Source organism: Chelmon rostratus, chromosome 16 (assembly GCF_017976325.1).
Source record: "Chelmon rostratus isolate fCheRos1 chromosome 16, fCheRos1.pri, whole genome shotgun sequence".
NCBI lineage: Eukaryota > Metazoa > Chordata > Actinopteri > Chaetodontiformes > Chaetodontidae > Chelmon > Chelmon rostratus.
Genome location: NC_055673.1, coordinates 13385592 through 13410336, shown reverse-complemented (window position 1 = coordinate 13410336; position 24745 = coordinate 13385592). Strand labels below are relative to the sequence as shown.

The window sequence follows — 24745 nt, the reverse complement described above, 5'->3', positions numbered from 1 at the left end:
CTAAAGCTAGTAGAGGTGGAGATGAGTTCAGCTGCTTCACATGCAGTTCGGTAGTTGAATCTACAACAAGGCTTCACATTTTGTTGGTTCTGTATGGAAAATCTTCATCTGCAGGGTAACCAGAGTCTAGCTGTCAGATAAACGTAGTGGAACCTGTCCTGAATCACAGCGTGACATGTCCTGTAGGTTGAAATGTATCGTTGCACTGCAGTACGGGCGGTGTCTCTTAAGTGCATGCATCTGATAGCCGTATTAGCTGACCCCGCGTGATGGACGAATCCTTAAGTGTGTGTTTAAACATCGCAGGGATGTGGGATTGAGGTCAAGAGAATGAGGGAGAGGTGAATGAAGAGAGAGGGATCAGCCTCAAAGTGACCGGAGGCTGAGGTCGTTCACTTCAGAGGTTCAACCCCTGAACGACCCACGCCTAATCTCTGACCCTGACAGAGGTCGCCAGGCAAGCTCACACTTTCGCCTCAGGAGCGTACACGGAATAGGCCTGGATTAGGGCGCAGTGATGAGCAGGAAGGATGCTGCGAATCGATCCATGAGAGGCCTTTAACAGGCGTATATCAGGCAGAGAGCCTTCAGAGTGCAGCTGTAAAACTCAAACAGCACAGCAGCAGTTGTTCAGAAGAGATGGGATTTTATCCACAAGGATTTCAAAATAGTGCTGAAATGATTTGCCAACAGCAATATTGATCATAGATATCTAAGTCATTTATAAAGCCACACACTTCCTCGTTCTGTTCTCAAATGTGAGGATTGGCTGATTTTCTCTGTTTTATCTCAGCAAGCAGGACATCTTTGGGACTGTTGGCCAGATAAAAGACGCAATGAAGATATTTCTCTGTGCTCTGGGAAGTGGTGGCGGGCATTTTTTAGCCACGCTAACTCCAAATATTGGTTGTCATGCCATGAAATTTGGTACAGATTTCCATGGAGCTCAAAGGGATTAAACCTTAATGACTCTGGTGATGCCCCAATTATTCATCCAGCTCCACCACAAGGCTCACATTTGTGGTTTTAAGTGAAATGTCGAAACTACCGGTTGGACTGTACAGCCTCACAGAGCTGCTAGCATGACTTGCAGACTTCATTTTTGTTTACTTACTTGATTTATTAGCTGATTTGTTATGATTTACTATTTATCAATGAAACATGTCTAATATTCTCTTGCTCAAACATGTCACATGTGAGGATTCAGTGTTTTTCTTTGTTTTATATTAATCGACACTGTCATCTCATCTTATCTTATCTTATCTTATCTTATCTTATCTTATCTTATCTTATCTCATATCTTTATCTCTCATATCTGTTGGTTGGACAAAATAAGGCATATGAAGATGTCACCTTTAGCTTTATGAACACGAACTGAGCATTTGTCACTATTTTCTAGCATTTTCAGTTAGTTGGTAAATGAAAGATTTACAGATTAATTGACGACAGAGATGATCAGTGGATTGTTAGTTCTCGGGGCTCTGCTACTTTACAGGCTGAGCGTAACCGACACGTAAGCAGAGAGCGAATGAAACCCCTCTCTCCTTAAAGGCTTTGATGTTCCTCCGCCAAAATCCCGGCTTTAGATCAACTCTTTAACTATGCTGCTCCACAGACGCACAGATGGACAGATGTTACCCCGTCCACCATAAAGCTGCCCGCACCTCCTGTCAGACCGACGTGTGCATGTTCGTGTGTGTGTAATCTGCCAAAGTGGTTTCTCTTTTAAATGGAATAACAGCTCAGTCATTCATGATGAATAGCTCTAATCTCTGTCATGTGTGTCCCCTCCTCTCTGTGTCTGTCTCAGGGACAGACTTGGTCGCCGTCTATCGATGATGAAGGCTCGACGAGAGACGAGTTCTACGATGATGAGGACCTCTACTCAGGCTCCGGTTCTGGCTGTAAGTGTGTGTGTGTTTCAGTGTGTGCGTGAGAGGTTAGACACTCACGACCTGGTTCTTTCAAACACGACAGCTGCTGGATTTCAATCTGCTGACCTTGAAGACCCCACCACCCCTCCCTCTCTGTCCTGGAGTTAGGGTCGCCCCGTTCGCCAGACTCGCATACACAAAAGCCACGCACACACAATCACACAATGCAAACACGCCATTTGGCTCGACAGACAGGTTTGGATGCAGGCTCGTCGGAAACACCTTTAAACACAGACACAACCTCGCAAACAAGCAGCAAGCAGGGCTCGATTCCCCCAGATCTTATTTACTCTAATCAGATTACAGTCCACACAGATTAGGCGCTCACACGCACACCAGTGGCTTCGTGCGCCTATCTGCAAGCGTCTGTCTGTCTTTGAGTGAGCTGGCCGTCTGCGTGTGCAGGAATTACCTGCTTAAAGTAAATCATGGTGTGATTCAGGCTGATTTTCTGATGTGGCTGTTGAAGCTCGAGCACGGCTCTCCTTATTAAGCATGACTCATTGAGGGCTGCCCTCGGTTCAGGCGCTGCGCTAAGGGAGAGCACACTCAAAATAAATTACAATTCAGAGCAGGAGAGTGCAGAAGAGGCACCCCCTGCGGTTGAAACAGCAGCCCGGCAAATTGCTTTATCTCACACCGTGATACGGAGCTGTCTGATTCCAAAGGAAAAGCTCATTTTCAGCAGACAGATGTGCATTTTACGTGGCATTTTGAGGCGTCTGATAAGTTTAACAGAAGCTGCATTGTTCGAGTCCTCATTTCGATATCCTCTCCAGCTCCTCTGTCAGCCTTCATGTCTTTGTACCTGTAAATTCAATTTGTTTCTCTTTCAACCCGGGGAGCCTCACTGCTGTAACAATATGAAAGATGGTATAATACTATTATGAGATTTAAGAAGAAAATGAATCAGTCAGCACCGTCGTCTCTTCTCTTCTCTTCTCTTCTCTTCTCTTCTCTTCTCTTCTCTTCTCTTCTGCTCCCCTCCCCCTCCTCTTCTCTCATATCCTCTCCTCTCCTCCGCTCCCCACTCCTGTCCTCTCTCAGACTACAGCCATACTCAGCCAGCTCTTTTTAAAATCCCTGTTTACCTGCATCCACCTCAGCTTTTTAAGGCAATTTCCATAAAAATCTCCATCCACTCTAAACCACCAAAACAAAGGCAAAAAAAGAAAAGGTAAATCTCCTCTTCCCCATCAGTCTCAGTTGGTTAAACATTTGTTTTGTCCCCCTCCCGCTGTTGATGTATTAATACAGCTGAACTCACAGTTTACTCTCGTTGTTCACATTTGCATATTTTCCCGTTTTCTGTTGCCAGACGGTTAAACGAGCAGAAAATAGCGGTTTGATTGCGGCTCCGATTGCTGCGCCGAGTCGTCAATGAACTCGCTGCTTTATGATCCTGAAGTCATTTGACAAAACAAACATAGCTGTGCTGTGTATGATTGGCTAAGTGGACATTTAAAATGAGTTATCGCGGCGAGGGAATGGAAACACACACCGGCTCGGCTTCTGCTTCACAGATTTTGACCTGATCTTTTTTAAATCTGTGCATTGAGAGTCCTCCAGCCTTATGGAAGAGCAGTATTAACATGCTTGAAAACCCCTTTAACCCCTTTGACTTAAACTACCACACAGCCCTCGACCAGTTCACATCATCTTTTTTATTTTTTGCAAATGCTCAGTTTTCCCTGCCCACACTAAAACAGGAGGCAGGTGTATTAAGATTTATCCATGATGGAGAGTGATTTTGACAAGCTCCACTTTCAGGTGAGAAAAATGTCAGCTCAGTGAGGATAAAAGTCCAAACCAGAGTGATGAGCAGGGGCAGACTGGGATAATAACTCAGGCAAGGAAACTCAGTCCGGGCCACGCTCCACATTGACTCCATTCATAGCAGACCATGTATACTGTGAGTCAGCTGCACTTCCATAATGAAGGCAACAGGAATGAATATTCCTACATATCATTTTGGTTCACTGTTTGGAGTGTTTTGCACCTTCCTCAGAGCTCTGACTGGACTTCCACGCAGGTCTTTCTTTTCCACATTATCTCCATGCACTTCTCCTGCTTTCATAGCGTGATAAAGTTTTGTAAAACATAGAATCAGCTATGGAAAGGTGGTTGTGGTACAGTATGACATGCTGAGGGCGCCCCTGCTGGTGCAGTGTGTTTTTTTCTTTTTTATACACCAACCACGCACCATGTTCTTGTGAATATTACAGCATTTAGCAGCTCTTTCCTCTCGGGCTTTTCTCCTTTTAATACTCTACCCTTTCTTTGTCTCTTTCTCTCTTTCTCCTGTGCTGTCCATTTTCTGCTTGGCCACAAGCGCTCCATGCACTGACTGAACGCTGGGTTGATGTGTATGCCTGCGGTTCTGAGGGGCTGGAGCTGCCCTGTTTGATTTACCCATTTCATTTAGCATTTTTAACACTGGCCTGGCTCACCAGCAGCGTTTTCAAAATAAGATAAATAAGGCCATCGTGGAAGGAACTTGTGTGTCTCCATGTCTCTGCCTGAAAATATCCAGTCTGATTCCCAGTTGCACCCTGTCAAATGAAGGCGAAAATCCCCCATAAGTAATCTAAAAAAATTCAGTTCCCATTGACTATGTAGTGTGAAGTGTGAAATTTATGCACGATATTGTGTCCTGAAAAATGCCCACAGAATAAGTAGTGTGTACACCTACACCTGTTAGTGATGATACAACATGACAGTGTCTGAATTTTTAATTTACTGCTCAATATCAGAGAGTAAATTACTGGAGTAGTGAATGAGTGTCCAAGGGATTGATTTCACACACACAAGCAGCTACAGTGTGTGTGTTTGTGTGTGTGAGTGAGTGAGTGGGTTGAGTGACGAACAGGATGTGTGGTTGTTTTGTGTGTTGTTTAATTAAGTCATTTTTAATAAAAAATTCTCTCCCCTCCAGTTCCTGAGATCAGAATGAGGCCGACATCAGTGGGTGTGTCCTTCACCACAGAGGAGCCCCTCATCCTCTCCACCACCCAGGCCACCGGCCCCGCACCTTCCGCCTCGCCTGCGGCTGAGCCCAGCCCCAACCCCGAGGACCCCACCGGCACCCCGCTGCCCACCGAGGCCGACGGAGAGAGCGGTGTGTTCTGGGAAAGAGAGAGAGAGCTGGAAAGAGAGCGGGAGGAAGAGAGGGAGAGAGAGAGAGAGCAAGAGAGGCTGAGGGAAATGGAAAGGGAGAGGGAGAAGCAGCTGGAGAGGGAGCGAGAGAGGGAAAGAGAGAGGGAGCGGGTCCGAGAGATGGAGAGAGAGAGGGAGAGGGAGAGAGAGCGCGAGCGAGAGAGGGAACGTGAGAGAGAGCGCGAGAAGGAGAGAGAGAGGCAGAGAGAGCGTGAGCTTGAGAGAGAGAGAGAGCTGGAGCGAATCAGGGCCGCTGCCCAGACCACCGCCGCCCCACGATCCCCTTCAGCCGTCCCTGTAGTGACCACCAACCCGGCAGTCAGCACTGCGGAAAGTGCAGCGCCCTCTGCCGGTTCAGACGACCTGAGCACCACAGAAGAAGAAGAAGAGGACGTGTACCTGTCACCTGAACCTACATCGTTTTACCCAGACTTCGAAACAGAAACTACCACAGAGGAAGACACAGCCACCACAGCAGAGATCACCCCTGAGCCCACGACAGCTGCACCTACCACCACCACCGCTGCCACCACTGTCAAGACCAGGGTCCCCTTCAGGCCCAGAGTTCCTATGACAATAGCCACTCAGGCGGCGCCAACAGAGAGAACGACCCGCCCACAGCAGCCCACGACATCACAGGTGAGTTCAGCCAGCCAACTCACATTATTATGTGAATACAGAATATAAACAGTGTCTATATTTGGCCCCCCACAATCAAAAACACCAAACTCTACTGTACAGTAGGGAGTGACAATGATTTTTACTGCAGTTAAAAATGTGTGGGTTTTAGAGGAAGTTACATGGTGTAACTATTTCTTGATGAAAAGCAGTTTGCCCGTCCGCCCAGGCAACCCGCCTGGCAAAGCCACTCTGACGACACGATGGTGGGAAGTCGCTGCACCAAGATGCTGTAAAGTTATATTTACAGCACATAACTCCCCCACGAAACCACAAATTGTTGTTTTTACACTGCTGTTTGTGTACGGATTAAACAAACAGCATCAAAGCATGCTAGTTTGTGAGCTTTAGGCAGAATCAGGCTAGCTGTTTCCCTTTGTTTCCAGTCTTTCTGCTAAGCTAGAGTAATCAGCTCTGGTCTCTAGCTCCGTACTTCACGTACAGACATGACAGTGGTATCATCATCTCACTCTCAGAAAGAAAGCAAACATGCTTATTTCTCACATTATATCAAATTAACCCTTAAACAAAATAAGATAAGCAATTTCCTGGACAACAGCTAGTTGCTGTAGTTGTTAGCAAATGTTACTCCAACAGGAATAAATAGTGTATTTGTTGGGGACTATTTTCAGGTGCTGATTAATACACATTTGCTGCCCTACTCAGTATTTGCAGCAGGAGGATGGTGCACATAGGATCGACTCTAAAAACTACAGTGCCCATTCATGGTGATGACAGAACACGTCACCCAGTGCAAAAGTTGCTCATTTATGTGTTTGAAGAGTTTCTGGACAAAAAAGGAAATAATAATAAAAAAATATAGAATAGCACCAGCCTCGCCCTTTAAATGTTGCGCAAATCAAAAGCAGATGTAGAAGAACTTTGTCTGAGTGGGATACAGTCCAAAGTTGCCAAAGTGATTATTTAAATCTGGTCAGATTAAATCAGTCCAAAGAATAAGTGCAAACTCACAAGTCTGACCAAGAATTCACATTCTAGCTCCTTAAATACGCTGTGCTAATGGACTCATTTTGGTCAGTAACAATAAACTATTGAGGTTTGATACCCAGCCCCACTTCTGACTGCCTCTTTAACACTGACAGCTTAATTATTTACAGACCAGAGCTGATTGGTGTGCTTCTGTTTATTTGCTGTAGTGCTGCATTAAAGCATGATGCATTTAGATTTGCCTGCTTTTCCACATTGTAATTAAGCTGCCAGATTTTATGGAGCGTGCATATGTGTTGGACAGTATGCAACTTTCCACCAGTGAGAACATACAGAGGCTCATTGTTTCACAGGTGAACATGTGCCATGGAAAGTTCTGTGTTTGTGTTCATTTGGATAAGTCTCATTGTAGCAGCTCCATGGAACAAATGTGATTACATCAAATGTAAATTTCCCATCGTTAGTCTCACTTTTCTCTCTCTGTCTCAGGAGGGTAACAACGACGTGGGTGCTGCAGGGCCGAGCGGAGATTTTGAGATCCGTGATGATCGCCGTAATGATCTCGGTCGAGGTATAATGCCAGTGGATCCTGATCTGATTGGCAACACTGTGGACGGAGGAAGCTCTGCCGCCCAGCTGCCACAGAAGAACATCCTGGAAAGAAAAGAAGTCTTGATAGGTAGGGATCTGTCTGCAAAGTTCACGTTAATAATGTTTTTTGTACGTTTTTGTCGCGTCCAGCTCTGTGTCCATTTGTCTCACTGCATGTCTGTCTGATCCTGTCTGTCTGTCGTTCTGCCTCTCTGTCATATAAACCACTTGGTAGTCACCTCTTAGATCAACAGATTACCCCGTTGCCTCCTGTATTCTTTCCCTGCTTACTGGGAGCTGCTAAGATAACCTGGCAGTAACTCGCATTCGCATAGCGCAGATTCATCACGATAAGTGAATGTGCTGCTTAGCCCCGTTTGACCCGTTGAGAACAAGCAATCCCCTTCTTGACGTTATCCAACCCCTCCTTCCTCCCCTCTTTCTCTCATCATTTTCCCTCTGGGCAAATCCAATTTCCTTTCAAGTGCCCCCCTTTCCTCATCCCAAAGAGCTGTTGTAGAAAGTGAGGGAGCAGCCAACTTGCCTGACCTGACTGGCTCTCTGTCTCTCCTTCAGCTGTTCTGATTGGTGGACTGCTGGCGGTGGTTTTCGCTGATTTCCTGGTCATTGGTAAAGAGCAGGAGGCAACAGACTTTAGACTAGATAGAACCAGATTACTGCACATGTCAGGCTCATTCATTCATATATAGTGCTGTACATGTGTAGACACTGTAGTCACCTTCATCTACGGGACTAACATGTCAAAGACCATGAGACAGGCAGTGATTTGGACCTTTGACTTCTCACACTGATTCAGAAGACTTTTTTGCCAGCGTTGCAGCAAAGTTTGTCAGCACATTACGCAGAAATAGAAATTCTGTAATTGTGTTCAAAGGTTTGATAATAATAACATTTCAATCAGGCTAATTTTTTCCCAGCCAAAATGCCGCACTCAGCCAAGTATTACAGATCACATGGTTCTTTTGTTGAGTTTACAGCCATGCTAGCTTCTGTGAGGCTGCACTGTGGCGCTTTTAGCTTTGAGCTAAATGCTAATAATATCAGTATGCTAATCATGTCAGCATTCTTACAGTGACAATGCTAACATGCTGATGTTTAGTGGGTATAATGTTTATCATGTTTACCATGCTAATATTTGATAATTAGCACTAAAGACAATGTGCAGCTGAGGCTGATGGGAATGTCATTGATTTTGATTTCTTGATTTGATGGTGGTGCTACCCAAAAAGTAATGAGTTCAGAGATGTTGAGGCATCCTGAGGCTGTGCCTAATTTTTTGCCAATACACCCAATGGCTGGAACAATGTGGTGGACCGACAGATCCACATTGCCATCCATGGACCCACTCTGCTAGCATGGCTAGCAATTTTTGTTCTAGTCAGTGATGGTAATAAAGCTCCAATATTATGGATTCAAGGAAAAGTAGTTCATCATGTCATTTTTATGAGGAACTGGAAGAGGTGCAATTAATATTTCTGATGTCAAACATCACAATTGTCCTCCACAATAAAATCAGGTATGGTAAAAGTACATATTCATGCACAGTTTGACATAACTGCATGACCTGACAAACAAATCTAATTAATTTCAATTTTTAAAGGATCTAATCACAAGAAATGGTGTGAACAGCCCAGAGTGGTAAATACTTTTGCAGTAACAGTGCATGGTGAAAAGTTCTGCAATTTTAGATACCCCAGCCTTTGCACTCTGATATTGGCAGTAATGGAATAAACACAGTAAACACCTCCCACACAGTGAATGGAAACAAAGTGTTCCTCAAGCATTTTGGAAAATAAACCGTTTGTTCTCCGTTTTGGCATCAATACCAATTAGTTTAATGAGGGAAACCCCCCACGTTCAATAACCACACATTAATCTATTGCACACAGCAAGAGGTCATTAGCGATGTGTGCAGGAGAAGGTGCAGCTGCTGCGGATTGGTTACTTCAACCTTATCGAGCTAAATTACTAAATAGTAACGCAGGGTTGCAATCCAGCGCAAAGCTTTGCACACACACGCACACACGTAACACATGTTGGCACATTCATGGTCATCAGTCTCCACTTAGCAGTGCTGTAGTAGCTGCTGAAGACTGTGTGAAGCAGCGTGTGTTTGTAGTGATGTGTTTTAGTGTTAGTTCATGTGTCTTTATGAGTGTGTGTAGGATATTGTTCTGTTTTTTAAGATATCCACATTGTCTTTCTGCCTTTCTTCAGCGGTGATTGTGGGAGGCGTGGTGGGCGCCCTGTTTGCTGCCTTCCTGGTGATGTTGCTGGTGTACAGGATGAAGAAGAAGGACGAGGGCAGCTACACGCTGGAGGAGCCCAAACAGGCCACCGTCACCTACCAGAAACCAGACAAGCAGGAGGAGTTTTACGCATAACACTCGTATGCCAGAGAGACGCACCGCACACCGAGGGAGAGAGAAAGAGCGAGAGAGAGAAGAGAGAAAGATACTCTGAGCCCCGTCCTCCTCCTCCTTCTCCTCCTCCTCCTCCTCTTCGTCGCTTCCCCCCCTTATCTGCTCGCCTCTCCTCATCCCTCTCTCCTCTCGTCTCCAAAACACTTGAGAGCGCCTTTCTCTCTGCGGACTTGGAACTTTCTTTTCAATGAAAATGAAAAAGAGGACAAAAAAAAGAAAAAGGAAAAAAAAATCCAAATATATTCTGAAAAGATAACACGTACACACGAGATGTTTTTAAAGTAAATGTTGTTATTAATATTCTACAGATTCTCTTGTTCTGTATGTAATGATATGATTATTTTGTAAAAAAAAAGAAAGAAACAAAAGAAACAACAACAAAACAAAACACAAGCTCTTAACCTGTGTTTTCTAGCACAAAAAAAAGTTCCTCCTCTGTTTTTATGGAGCGACTGAAAAGGCTGAAAAGAAAGAGGAGAGGAGAGGGGTGGAGCGAGCTGGGCGAGACACAAAAGAAGAAGAGAGGGGTGGGCTTGACTCTGCCCCCCCACCCCCACCCCAAAAAAAAACAAAACACACAGAGCGTCTGGTTGGCCGAACGGAGCCCAGGGTCAAAAGGTGAGAGGAAAGGTCTTTTTTGTGCCTTCCATCCCTCTGGTGCTCAAAGACACATACGCACATCCATACAGCCACACAAACACACGCTCACACACCTGCACATGCATACACACAGACTTGTATCTGCTCGAAGGTGGCTCTGACCTCTCTCTCTGTGCTCGGCCAACCAGAAAACGGCGATCAACCCTCGGCGTGTTTCACAACGTCGAGGAGCCGCTGTGGAAACATAGGCTGGTCCGTCTGCTCCGCTAAGCTGTACAAAGACTAGTTACGGATAGTAATAATAACCAATAATATATCAATGTTTTGGGCTGGATGGTGAATAATAATAATAATACCATAATAATAATAATTAATAATAATTCTTAAACAGGAGGATGTGTATTTAGCAGTTTAAAAAAAAAGTTTATATGTAAATATCAGCGTATCCTTTCTGGCATCACTAACCATCTGCATGACCATGAAGAGTTTTTATTCATCACATCCGTCATCAATTTAGATGAGCTGTGCTCTCGTCAGCCACATGCACACACACACACATGCACGCACGCACGCACGCACGCATACTTACACACATGCGCACACACACAGAGGTACAGACATATAACTTGCTGTGCATTCAAATACACCACACAGACTTTTAAATATACTGTAAATCACATCAAACACATATCAAACCCATCGTCATCGTCATCATCGTCATTGTGATAGTCATCACTCGTGATACGAGCGAGATCAGGTGGTTTCAATATGTTATTGATTAGTTATGGATCAGTTGCTGGTTGGTTTAGAGTTTGGTCTGTCTGTGTAAAAGCACAACTACGTGTCCGGTCATCACGTCATCTCCCCCTCCCCACACACACGCACCTTTTGCATGCCTCACTTTCTTTTTCTTCCATCATTGGCTCTCTGTTTGGGGATGGGAGGGGCCTCGGGGAAGCGAGAGGGGCTTTAATGAAAAACAGGAAGTGGGAATCTGCGCAGGAAGTTGCTCCCAGGTGCACTAATTCAGTCAAAATCACAACTTTTCTCACTGAAGCTTTGGCTATGAGAAGAAACAGACTTTGAATTAGTGTTCATGTGGTCAACTTGAACCTGCTGCGGGACTCTTTTTTGGGGAGGGGACAACGAGGAAAAGGGGTTAGGATTCGGTTTGATAATGTGAGGAGACAGGAGGGCTGTGCTTCTATCTAAGAGATTGTAACAATAACCACACCAGTGCGACTGGGCTAGTAGCTTCTATTATACTCAGTACTGTAGAACAAAAATGCATGGGAGTCAAAACTATACTAGTCTGGGTGTGTGTGGATGCATGTGTGTGTGTGTGTGTGTGTGTGTGTGTGTGTGTGTGTGTGTGTGGTTTTGTGTTTGAAAGAAAAAGAGGGGTGAGTTCAAGTTGGAATGTACTGTGGCTGAGTGTGTGTTTACCTACTCCAGCAGTTCTCACGCTCTTCCACAGACAGGTAACACACCTCTTCCACTCCTGCGTGTGTACGTCGCCTGCCCCCTCGCCAGTGTGACAATATATGTGTGTGTGTGTGTGTGTGTACACCTCATCTAAACCCGCCACCTGTATGTGTATGTGTGTGTGTGTGTGTGAGAGTGCTTCACCTTGGTATTTCACAGCAGACTCTTGTGTACACTGACTAGCCTGTCGACGTGTGTGTATGTGTGTGTGCGTGTGTCTGCGCGTGTTTAGTCTCTTCACTGCTGAATGAGGGGCAGCTGGTCCCTCACAGTGGCTTTCACACACACTGACTGTCTTTTCACTGTCTGTCTGCCTGTCTGTCTCTCTGTCGCAGGACAGACGGACAGACAACACGCCACTTTCTCACAGGCAGGAATGATCTTAACACGTACTGTCTTTTCTAAAGTGACTGTCGAAGTGTAAACATGTGTGTTTGTACCCATCTAAGCCTGCGTAGCCAAATAAGACGTGTGTGTGTGTGTGTGAGAGAGAGAGAGAGAGATAGAGACAGAGAGAGAGAGGGCGAATTTGTACGTATGTGAGCGTAGGTATGCATGCGTGAGTTTGTGTGTGTGAAGCCCGATGGAGGCTACACTACTCTATGTTTGCTGTTCCCATTCCTGTTTTTATACATTTGCATTTTTTTAAGGCTGAGTTTCTGTCATTGGCTGAGTGAGCGAGAGGAGGCGGATCCTCCACGCCACCGCCCTGTCACTAATCTGCCACTCTGTTCCAAATAAAAAACCTGATTGGGTAAATCTGTCCTCCCTTGTCTTGTTTTCATTTGAGGTGGATAACTCAGCACAGGTGTAATTTTCCATTCTGCTGTCAGTGTGCTCTCTGTGATGCATAATACATAACTGGGCTTGATCTGGGTCAGACTAATAACAACAAAGATCACAGGATAATCACAATATGCATTTTCTATCACTTCTCTGCATTATTTCTGTCAGCAGTGGAAAATATCTAGTTACAACTACTTCTGCTATGGTAGCCCATTAGAGGTCCCTGTGGCAAATATTAGCTGTTTTGCCTTTTTTGCAGCATGTGTGTACCCTTTCACCTCCATGCTCCCGTTAAAGGAACAGTCAGATATTATGGCTAATCTTCCTTGATCGCTTTCTTGCCAGAGTAAGATGAGAAGATTGATACGACTCTCGTTTGCCTGTCAAATATAAAGCTACAACCGGCAGCTGTTTAGCTTAGCTTAGCATAAATATTGAAAACAAAAGGAACCAGTTAACCTGGCTCTGTCTACAGAGTGTACAGTGTGCGTTACTGTTGGACTGTTTAGCTGAGTTTCCCCCTGCTTCCAGTAGGCTAAGCTAAGCTAGCTGGCTGCCGGCTGTAGCCGTTATTGATCTTCTCGTCTCAGTATCGGCAAGAAAGCGAACAAGAGTCGAGGGACTGCTTTAGGTGCAGTGCACACACCAGACTTCACAGTGCAGCTCCATTGTTTGCCCAGAGACCTAGAAAACAGCCAGTGCTCCTGTCCTGAAAAAATACTGTTGTTCCAGATTTTCTGGGTGTCATCTTGCATAAACACAACTTTATTTAGGACTGTGCACAATGTGGGCACAACATAAAGTAAAATAATATTGATTTTGACACAGGATTCCCTTAAATGTCTCACAAATGTTTCATTATTTGAATCAATACAACCAATTAACATGTAATGAAGCTGGGAGTTTCTGGAGCCTGCAGTAGTTAAGGTAATTCATCTTTGTTCATTAACATAATTGTGCATTTTATTCATATACAACCATGTTTAACATATTCCAAGATAAGCAATTCTACTTTCACTTGAGCAGATTAATGAAGTATTGTAATCAATGCCTCTAAAATGCACCTCGACTTAGCTGAAGGCTAAGCAGGTATAGATCATGGATGGATGGATTAAGGACTTTTAGAATGATAGGAATTACATAATGCATTACAGCTTTTCTGTAAAATGAAAAGAGTGTCAGTGTGTTGGAGAGCGACAGAGAACAGGAGAAGAATGAAATTAAATTAAATGTGTCAGAACACCCTTTTGGCATTTTCACTATCACCAAATGCACCTGCTAATTGGAGCAGTATTCAGAAGAGCTGCTTATGCATCCACTTTAACTTTTAATTAACACTAATCCAAAGTCCCTTCTTGAGTAATATTTAAGTACCATTGTTTTGACTTCATTAATGTTACTCTCCAGCCCGTAATTAAAGCTACCTTTATTTTGTCTAGATAGATAAATATGAGGTCCTGCTGTTACAAGAGTTAAATGATCATGTTTCTTCTGACATTTCTGCTTCTACCTTAACACAATTAGTGAGGGTCACAGCACTTTTAACATTTAAATATCAGTAACATCTCTTTCTCGATACAGTGTCCTGGTTCCGCCTGCTAATCCAGCAAACAGGCTGTTGTCACTGTGGTCTTTGGATTCTCCGAAGTATCCAGGACATTGTTGCTGGAAAGACACACGACTGTTGAATTATTTAAATGTGATTTTTCAATGCAGTGAGCATTACAAATTAAATTCCATTTGTCTCCACTTTGCTGGGCTGGAGGACAGAATCTCAGCGAGAGATATCCCAAAACAAAGAACAGAACAGTTTCCATTGTTAGATACTAATATGTAAGTGAAAAAAGATGTTTTTTTGTAGTTTGGGTGAACTGACCCTTTCGGTCCTTGGTCTTGACTGTGACTAAACTCGATCTGAGGCCCAGGGTTTGTTCGTTGGTTCACTCAGGACTTGAAACAGTGGTTAAAAAAAGGCTGCTGAGAATGAGAATATATTTTAGTCACATACATTCAAAAGAACACGCGTGCAGACACCAAGTCTCGCTCTGGTGTTATTGCTCACCAGCATTAGCTTGGCCTTCATACCACTTCTGACCCAGTGACGTTTGGCGTAACCCAACCTGCAGAGCTACCTTATGTGTATATGTATGATCACAGTCTCCTAACAGTCCATTTACACTTGTTTAACTCAGTAGATCCTCAAGGGAGGAACAGCCACAGATGTTATTGTTCTTAAGTCATTACATAAAAATGTACTCATGAAGTGATTTGCTAAACTGTCCGCGGGGAATTCGCAGCACGCAGGGAAGGAAATTATTCTAAATTGGGCTTCAGTTTACATTCTTTGCATCAAACCAGATGAAACCAAGGTCACCTGATGTGGAGGAGTACTGGAGAGGCTGCAGATGGCCTTTCCCTGGATCCAGGGAAGATAACAAAGCTGTCCTGGCCTTGGGTAGTCGGTAGCTGATATGGAAATGTACCTCACACGGAGGATGAGAAGGGGGGGTTTATGTGAGCCTTCTTCTGTTTGGGAGGGGTGGAAGAGAGGAGCAAAAACTGTGGAGTTTGGGTAGACAGGAGAAGGTTTAAAAACCAGGGGCCCAGTCAGTACCCCATCTGGTGGGTAACAGAGGAACAACTGCAGCAAGACAAGAAGCTGATTTTAACCTGGAATTTTCACAACTGAGAAGCAGATCGGATATGAAGTTATGCATAAAACTGAATAATAATGATAACAGATCACTTCAGGCCTTTGTGGAATAAGAAGTTTAAAGGATCAACATCATTTAGCCTCAGTTCGCTGCAGTGGTTCCCAGTTTAGGGGACCAGACCCCCCACAAAGACTCACAGGATAAATCTGATCAGGTCATAATTATGAGGAAAGAATTTTTCTCCTCTAAATTACTGCACTGAGCTGGTTGCGACTGCGTATTATTTTGCACTGGTGACAAAGGTTATAGACACTGCTTTATTTCAAGGGGTCACAAGCTAAAAAGTCTTGATGCTCTTCAGCCACAAAGCCTTTATTTCAGTCATCTCATGTTTTTTAGTTTGTTTTTAGGATGCACGAATGTCTGAAAAAACTGCAGCCCCTCCGTGTTTAACAGTTGAGTCAACCTGCACTGAAATCCCAAAGCACATTATAATGCGGTAAAGGACTCAAGTTTCATGATAGTCTTTTATTAAGCTACAGCAGATTTTTATGGTGATATGATTCACAGGGGTATGATTATTTTTAATCATAGGCTACATGGATTTTTATTCTGTATACCCAATCTACAAAAAATGCAATAATACAATAGTTGATTTTATTGAGCTACATGAGACCCAACTTAATTATCATCACTGTTGCACATCTAAGTGATACCATGGAAGTTATCAAGAGATAATTGAGATTTACTTCTGAGCACACAGCGGAAATCATCAGTGGAACAAGTACTCAGATGCTTTACTTGAGGAAAAGCTCCAGTACCACAAGGTAAAAATACTCGATTACAAGTAAAGGCCCTGCATATGAAAGCCCAATTAGGTGAAAGTACAGAAGTGTTTTCAGCAAAATGTACCTAAAGTATCCAAATTAAAGTAATCCACTGTTAGATTGTTAATACTGATACATCAATACACAAGCAGCATTTTACTGTGGTAGCTGCTTGAGGTGGAGCCATTTCTTAGTTCATATACCGGTGGTCTAGTTCAGTGGTCCTCAACCTGTGGGTTGGACCCCCTCCAAAGGCTCACAAGATGAATCTGGTGGGGCGTGAGATGATAAATGGGACAGCAAAGAAGAAAAACCTTTTTTCTGCTACGCTGGACTTTTCTTCAGTCTTTGCTTTTTTTTTTTGTTGGATATTTTCACCTTTTTGGGCCTGTGTGAGAAGTTTAGAGAGGAAATATTTCTTTAGTGGAGCTCCTAACAACTCAAAGACATCTGAGCTCAGTCACTGCTTTTTTATAAAGGGGTCTTTGGCCAAAAAGAGTTGGGAACCACCAATTTACTCTTTAAGAATGTGTTGTATTTTAGAAAGTTATTAAATGTTTTTAATGTGAAATCTTAATCTGAAAAGTAACCATAGCAGCAAAGCAAATGTAGCAGAATAAATAGTACAATATTTCAGGAGAGTAGAATATAAAAAAGGAAATACTCAGAGTACAAGTACCTCAATTTTGTACTTAAGCACAGTACTTGAGTTATAGCATAGTATAGTTACAATATAACTGCATGTAACTTGTGTATATAAACATGTGAAGGGGACTCAGATGATAAAGGAAAAGACAAATAAGAGGCTTGTAAAGCTTACAGATGTTTTATGTTTTAACACCTTTTGTTGGTGCATTTAGCTACAAAATAAATAATTAGCTCAGTAAACTTGTAAACGTCCATTTCAGAAAAATTGACTAAACTAAGGAATTAATTAAGTAAAACTGAGAGTCAGACTTCATATTAATATTTTTTGGGGAATAAAAACAGCAAAATTGTCTTTAACAACATCAACTGAGGATGACAGTTTGTATTTATGCCGCATCACTCTGCATGGATCATTAAAGGCTCTGTGGATACAGGTTCTGATTGGACCTCTTCTGGTCACTGATTGGCTGTTTCGGTATCAAGCCTCACGCGATAATTCTCCGTCACGCTGCTGCTGAGGGAGGTAATCAATCAATCAACCTCATTAGCCTTAGATGCAGGAGCAATTCGTCGTGACCCTATCTGGCTTAATTGACTATTAGTACAACTTTATTGGTTTTGACTGGCGAGGGTCGCAATGGATGAAGACTGCGATGTAGCTGAAGATTTTGGTAAGGACGTTCAGGCGGACATTTAATAGTTTTAATGGCTGTTTTAAGCCACTGTCACCTGCCGACCGAAGAAGGACATCATTCAAAAACTTCGAACTTCGAAAGACTTTAAAAACTTTCTGGATGTATTTAAAGCTCATAATCTTTCCTGTGAGGTGCGGCTCCCCTTGCTGCTCAGCTCCTCGGAGACACCTTTAAAAGTCGGTTATTAACATTCACGACCCGTGTTTGTAGCCGGGACAGGCTAACTGGTTTAGCTGCAGCTAGCCGTTCAGAGTTAATTACGTTCAGGTGTGGGGTGGCACGAGGCGCTGCACAGCTGGGACACTAATTAAGTCACTGCAGGCACGAGCTCCTCCTGAGGATGACGTTTATCAGGTGTAGCTCAACCCGCAGGTCACCACGTGATTTATGGATTATGAAAGACATAACTGCTGAGACATTATCAAGTTATTTCTTTCAGTAGAGGCACTTTTTCCAGGTGAAATAATCAATATTTAAAGCCTCCAGGGGCTTCAGCTGTATAACCAGCCAAGTTAAATTCACTGATATAAAGTCATAATGTGAATCTAACAAAATACATCTTATTCTGAATCATCCAGGAGTATGAAAACATCTGCAAACATGGCTGAAACTCAAATCCATGCTCCATTAAGTCTCTGAAATGTTTAAATTAAGTCACATTTTATTTATTTAGTTAACTGTTTCATGTTCTTCATATTCTTTTTTTTTTTTTTAGTTATATTTAGACCCGACGTAGTCTGGATGGTGGCTCAAAGTAGTAGAAAAATGACTTGATTAATTGATTAGTCAGTTGACAATCTATTTTGATGTCCATTTTTTAAACAAAAATGCCCCAATTTATTTTTTTTTAAAGTTCTTGTTTCTTTAAATGTAGCTATTTCTATAGTAAACTGGATATCTTTAAGTTTATATAACAACTGTTATTGTTTGTTTTCTTGCGTTTTTCTGACATTTAATAGACCACAGATTAATCAGTTAATTGACAAATTAATCATCAGATTAATAGATGATGAAAAAACAAACTTTAGTTCCAGCCATAGTTCAAAGCCTTTTTCACATTTAAAAGTCAAAATTTAAAAAAAGTAAAAAAAAAAAAAAAACATGCTGGAATGATCTTATAATCAATTTGTGCTATGTTTCTTTAAGATGTTGCATGTGATTCCCCCTGTGTCCCCCAAATTACCCCTAAAACCATCCAAACAGTACAGAAGACTTCACCTCAGTGGAAGCTGCCAATACTTCTGTATCAAAAGTATTGGCATATACTACACATGACATTTTATTATTTTAGAGAAATCATATGCCAACAGGGACTCATAATGAACTGATATGTGTATGTAAAAAATTACATGCACGGGGGAAAGCTCAATGTCCTTCCCATGAAAATTAAGAAAAAAAGGGAGAGACACTAATAATTATGAAAGGCAGATCAAGAACCTTTAAGTCAGTACTAGTGCGTACCACAAGCCAGTTTAGTGATTTAAGCACAGGTGTCTAAACATCTGGCTGCAGGATTCTGGTCCAGGTTACAAACTCAGGTAACAGTCTCTCCAGGTCTGGTTTGGATTAATAATCAGAGTTTTGTAGACAAAGTGCAGATAACTATAACACATGTCGGTTAAAGTGGTCCAGGCTTTACAGATCTTGGACAAATGTAAAAAAACCCCAAAAAACTCTCACTTCACTCTGTTGCAGACTGTCCAAGCCTTCTGTGTGAGGAACTGGAGGATTTGGAAACAAAGAATAACCAAAGAGGGAGTATGAGGAGGAGGGAAGGAGAGGAGGAAGTGTCTAATCAGAGGGAGGATGAAGAGGCAGAAGGGGAGGCAGAGCGAGAGGGGAAGGAGGGGGAGGAGGAGAAAGAAAAGAAAGTTGTTGTGTCAGAAAAGGAACTTATGGTGCCAGAGGGAGAAGAGGAGGAGCAGGTGAAGCTAGAGAGTAGGCTGGGAGCGGAGGAGGCACAGGAGGTGCAGATGGAAGACGGCAAGATTGAGGACAGCAAGGAAACAATGGCTGATAAGCAAGAGGACAAAGAAACAAAAGGTCTAGAAGAGAGAGACGAGAAGAAGAGGAGCAGGAAGAAGCGAGGTAAGAAGCAAAGTGAGCGAGTGAGAAACAGGAGAAGTTTAAAAGATGTTGGCGAGCGGTTTGAGGAGGAGAAGAGGAGTGAGATACAGGAGGTGGTGTGCTCAGAGGAGAGTTTGGCTGTGTCAGAACCTCCCATTGGACTGATGAACAACTGTGACCTGTCTGATCCTCTCTACCTGGGTTTTGGGGGGACGGGGCTGTATTGCCCCCCGGTGCCTGTTCCCTTGTTGTACTCCTCACAACCCCCAGTCCCGATCCAACCTGCACCTCCTCAGCTCCACGGAACAAAAAGGCCACAGAGCCCTCCTCTACCTCAAAGTCTCCCCCAGCAGAGCACACAGCCTCTCAAGGTGAGAATCGACTGTTACTGTTTAACACACACATACTTTTCCGCTTTCCTTCCCTGTAACAGAGCACTGAACTCCTGTAACATGGTCACACTCAAGCTGGGCAGTTAAATAAAGAAATCTATCGTGTCAAAAGCTGGTGCATCCACAATGCAACTTGACTGTCCAGAGTTCAGTTAGAGATTCAGGTGCGTTATGCTAGTAGTAGCCCCAAACAGAGATGAGTGGGCTACAGAGGTCTCATCAGCTCGCTTCTTTCTAACTCCACTCCTTCAGATTTTTAAAATTTTCATACTTGTAGTCTTCAGCAACAGCTGACACAGTTTCTCAGATTTCACTCAGCTCCCTCTGGAGCACCAGAACACTTTATACAACAATACTTTTTCACAAATGCTGCAGTACTTGTACAAGACCTGTAAACAGGCTTTGTTTTGTATAATCGGTTGAGTTCCCCCTAAACTGGCTTTAAGGTTGCAAAACTGGCCACTTTTTAGCTAAACAATTTTTTGCAGTTCAGTGCAAGTTCTCCGCCATAAATTCTACCTTTACAAAGTTTATAATGTTCGTTTTTTGGTGACATGGCTGCACATCTATAATTCAATTATATGTTATAATTGAGGTCAGTGTTAAAATGTTGTTGCGCTGAGCTACAGTATGATGTTAGGTGGGAAGAATATTTGAAACACATGTGATTGTAATGCAGTCCAGTACAACAACACCACTAAATCTGATCTCAATGCTAAAACTTAGAATTGAATTAACACCTCTATGACAGTGTTAAGAAAACTGAACATTGTAGGCATCATAAGTAGACTATGACAGAACAGTTGCATTGAATTGCATCAGATTGTACAGATATGGGTCATAAAGTGGCCCCTGAATATAAGTTCTGTATTTCCTTGTTGCAGCTCTTCATTTAAGATATATGTTGGTCAAATCAAAATTCTCCATGTTTTGTATGGCTTCTCCATTCAATCCAGTGGAAATATTCTGCATCAGCAGCTTAATTTTGCTTTTGCATTTCACCAAAATTCAGATTTGAGATCTTTAAGAACTTTGGGATGTTTGCAAAACTTTAAAATAGACATTGTGGATGTGTGTGGGTTTGAATCATGTTTGGCTGCGGAGCATGAGGTCTAACCTCTTCAAACCAACTGACACGTTTGCATGTTGTAGTGAAGATCTCCAGGTAACTAATTTGTGATATAATAATTACAGTGTGATGTGTGTGAAATGATTGACACCTACAACCTTATCCAAGATTAACGATGCAGCTGTGAAAATAGCATCCTGGCTTTGAATATTTGGCTCAGAGTGTGATGTTGTGTGATACCAGTAGGCGAAAGGCTTTCATGGAAGCATTAGAACAAGCACATGCAGAATTTGATCATGTGAAACTGTATCAAATCAGAAATTTGTCAGTAATCTAGGTTTTGTGTGAAGGTTCTGTTCACCACCCAGAATCATAGATAATCATAAAGTCATGAGTTGAGCACTAGCGAGAAATTTCAATTCCCCTGCTTCAGCTGCACTCATTGCAAAATAAAAGTAAACAGGAAAGCAAACTTAAACCTTAAAATCAGTAAGATTGGCTGTGCTGACAAGGAAATGGGAATATTGTAGAACTGAAACAATTAGTCTATCGATTAATAAGCGGGAAATTAGTCATCAGTTATTTTCAGAATTGATTAATTTTTTTAGCCTTTTTTCAAGCAAAAGTTGCTTTCATGAATGTGAGGATTTGCTGCTTTTTCTTGTTTTGTAGTATGGTAGTTTAAATATCTTTTGGGTGTAGAGTGTCTGTCAGACGAAGCAATTTGAAGAGATTGCCTCAAATTGATTTTTTCTACATTCTCTGACATTTCATATACCAAACAATTACATGGTTAATTAAGAAAATATAATATAAAGATAAAATGAAGCTTGAAAAATCATTACCTGCACTCTGAGAGAATGGATGTATCCATGCCACAGTATGTGAGAGGTGTATTGACAAAACTGGAAATTAATTACTTGGTCTTTAAATTTCTGAATCAACTTTTCCAGAAAATCACTGTTGCATTGTTTTCTGTGGGCTGAAAAATTAAACCGTGCACTTCTTTGTGCACCTCAGCAGTTGTTTTGGCAGACAAAGATCCCTGTTGGCTTTTGGTTTACACCTCCATTTTTTTTACATCCTCCAAAATTGTGTTCAGCTTTAAAGAAATATGATTGTTGACACTTTTCAGTGACAAAATCAGCGTTTTCGAAGGTAAAAACACAGTAAATCAGACAATATTTGACCGAGTTGACGACTGCTGAGGTAGTTTTTTCTGGTTCATGGCAGATGGAGATAACCCAGGTCTACTCCACCCGGCGCTCCATACGCTACAGCACCAGAGGTCGAGGCCGGGCCCTGAGTTTCTCTCTGCTGCCGGGCTTTGAGACTGTGGACAGCTGCCTGCTGCCGCCTGCACGGAAGAAGAAAACACGAACACTCTACAGTACCGGTAACCAAGTTCTCAGTTTGTCCAGGTGTGTTCAGATTTGACTAAACAAATATTTGACCTGTGTTTGGTCTGTGTGTGTGTCTGTTTCTGTGTGTGCGTGCGTGTAGATCAGTTAGAGCATTTAGAGGCATTGTTCCAGGAGGACCACTATCCTGATGCAGAGAAGAGGAAAGTCATCGCTGCTGCAGTTGGTGTCACACCTCAAAGAATTATGGTCGGACATCCTCCTCTTTTTTTCTTCTGAGAAATTTCCCTCATGACTCCTTTACGTTGCTTATTTGGTGACGTAACTCAGAGAAAAAGGAAATTTTCTCATTTGCTCATTTTTCCTGGTCTCCATTGTCTCCCTCTGCATGTGTCTATGTCTCAGGTCTGGTTTCAGAACCGCAGGGCTAAGTGGAGGAAAGTGGAGCGCTCCATCACAGCAAAGGCCGAACACAGACAGAGTACAGCTGGATGCAGCAGCAGCCCCCCACATCAACAGATCAATCCCACCCTACCCACACTGGCATCCAACAGGTATTACTGTATCGCCCCCATATGTTTTGTAGTTTTTTGTCCTCATGTGGTGAAAAGTACTTGTATTAAAGCTTAATTTGATGTATTACTTATTGTTCATTATGCTTTTTTTCTCTTGTTCAGTAAGGGACCTCCATCTCTCACTGGTCACTTTGCCACCAAGCTGCCCCAGCTCACCTCTGCAGCACCTTCTTTCCCCTCCCTGTCCAACCAGACCCTGCCCTCCTACGCCAACCTGCTGGCCAGCCTCAACAGCCCAGGTGTTGAAGTCCACATACATTAATACAGTTTTTCAAAGCGTCCAGCTCTTGATGCATTAGGTCATTTTTCTCCATAATTAGTATTCAAAAGAAGTATGGTTTCTGGGGAACCATATGCTATTTCACCGAGTTAACGGGAGTGAGGATGCCTTTGTTATTTCCTTGTGTGAAACTGGAGGGATTGCTAAATGGTGAAATCAAACTACATTGGCTTAATTAATGAATGGCTTTGTGATCAAGCAGCAGGAAAATGGCTCCTTTTGCACATCTGAGGGTTTAATAATCTTTGCTCAGAAGCCTAGAAATAACAATTTTTCATTCAGAAACTTTTTACATAACAAATAGTACAAAAAAAACCAAGCAATTGCACGGCTAATGGAGGTGCATGCTGAGGTGAAGGGCCTTGATGTCTCCTACACAGCAGAAGGTTGTGTTCAGACTGAAAAAAAAGCAGCTCCCTCATTCATTTCAATGAGAGCACTGCATTGGCACACTGAGGATTCGGAGGCCTTTAGAAAACAATACAGGGCTGTCTGGCAAAGATTTGAAACTGGTTCAGTTTTCTTTCCAAGTTTCAGGAGTTGTAAAACCCTGTCACATAGAACAGCTACAGCCCTGTGCTGAATGCAGGGCTTCTTTTGGTTTGAATACCCACTAAGAGGAACTGAGAGGTCCTACTGGTGGCACCAAAGTACCCAAAATACTCTGTTTTTCACAGCGAAACCAAAGTAGTGAAAAGTTTGATTTCAGTTTAATATGAATGCTGAATTTCAGTGCCTTTACAACTACCTACCTGTATTTTCCTTATTAAGAGAAGGTTTATCTTGATACAGTAGGAATCCCCAGTAGACCTTCACCCTGCATGTTGACACAGTAAAATTCCCCAGAAACCAAAATACAGTCCCTTTGATCTCAATGTTTAGTCTCTGTGTCATCTCCAAGGTCAGTCCAGAGTGAGAGATGGGGGTCAACACCAGCTTTCATCTCAGGGGGGGGTGGCGGCAGAGTACCACCCACGTCCCATGCGCAGCCCTCCCCCCCTGCGCCGGGCCAGTCTCCCCCTTTTCACAACGACTTACAACACCACCAACCCCACCCCGCCTCTCCTTAACACCCTGGCTCACACCCCACCTCTGTTCCTGGATGCTGTGGAGGGAGGCTCCTCCTTGGCCCATCGTGACACACAGTCTCTGCAGACAGACACCAGGTCAGCTCAGCTCACAGCCGCCTGTGACATGAATACAAGAAGATGATTTGAACAGGGACGAGTACAAGAGATGACAGGAGGACAGAGGGTTGGCAGGCTGCAGACACGAGCAGGGATCCTGTGAAATACTGATATAATGATGCCTCAGACAGCGCCTGTAATAGCGGGGAGTCAGTTTCAGCTGCCGCTCTGATATGTTTCTGAAATCATGCTGGAGATGTCTCAATTCGTAATCGCTTTGTATGAAATTATGTTTGTTTGTTAGACTACAAATATGCATCCCAGCACTAAAAAAAAATCCCCTAATGCAAGACAATACGAAAACAAACAATGAATATCAATGCTTTTTCCAGTCCTGTTGTTAGGAGAGTGAAAGGATCACTTCACCC

General features: G+C 43.0%; 1 protein-coding gene across 1 annotated transcript in view; it reads left to right on the top strand.

Moving 5' to 3' along the window:
* The window catches only part of sdc3 (syndecan 3), a 35781-nt gene extending 23182 nt beyond the window's left edge, over window positions 1-12599 (top strand). The window contains exons 2-6 of the mRNA XM_041955969.1: window positions 1811-1904; window positions 4870-5168; window positions 5208-5729; window positions 7206-7395; window positions 9546-12599. Coding sequence (XP_041811903.1) covers window positions 1811-1904; window positions 4870-5168; window positions 5208-5729; window positions 7206-7395; window positions 9546-9712 — 1272 coding nt within the window. The 3' untranslated portion in view covers window positions 9713-12599. The remainder of the gene's footprint in view (window positions 1-1810; window positions 1905-4869; window positions 5169-5207; window positions 5730-7205; window positions 7396-9545) is intronic.
* The last annotated feature ends 12146 nt before the right edge of the window (window positions 12600-24745 follow it).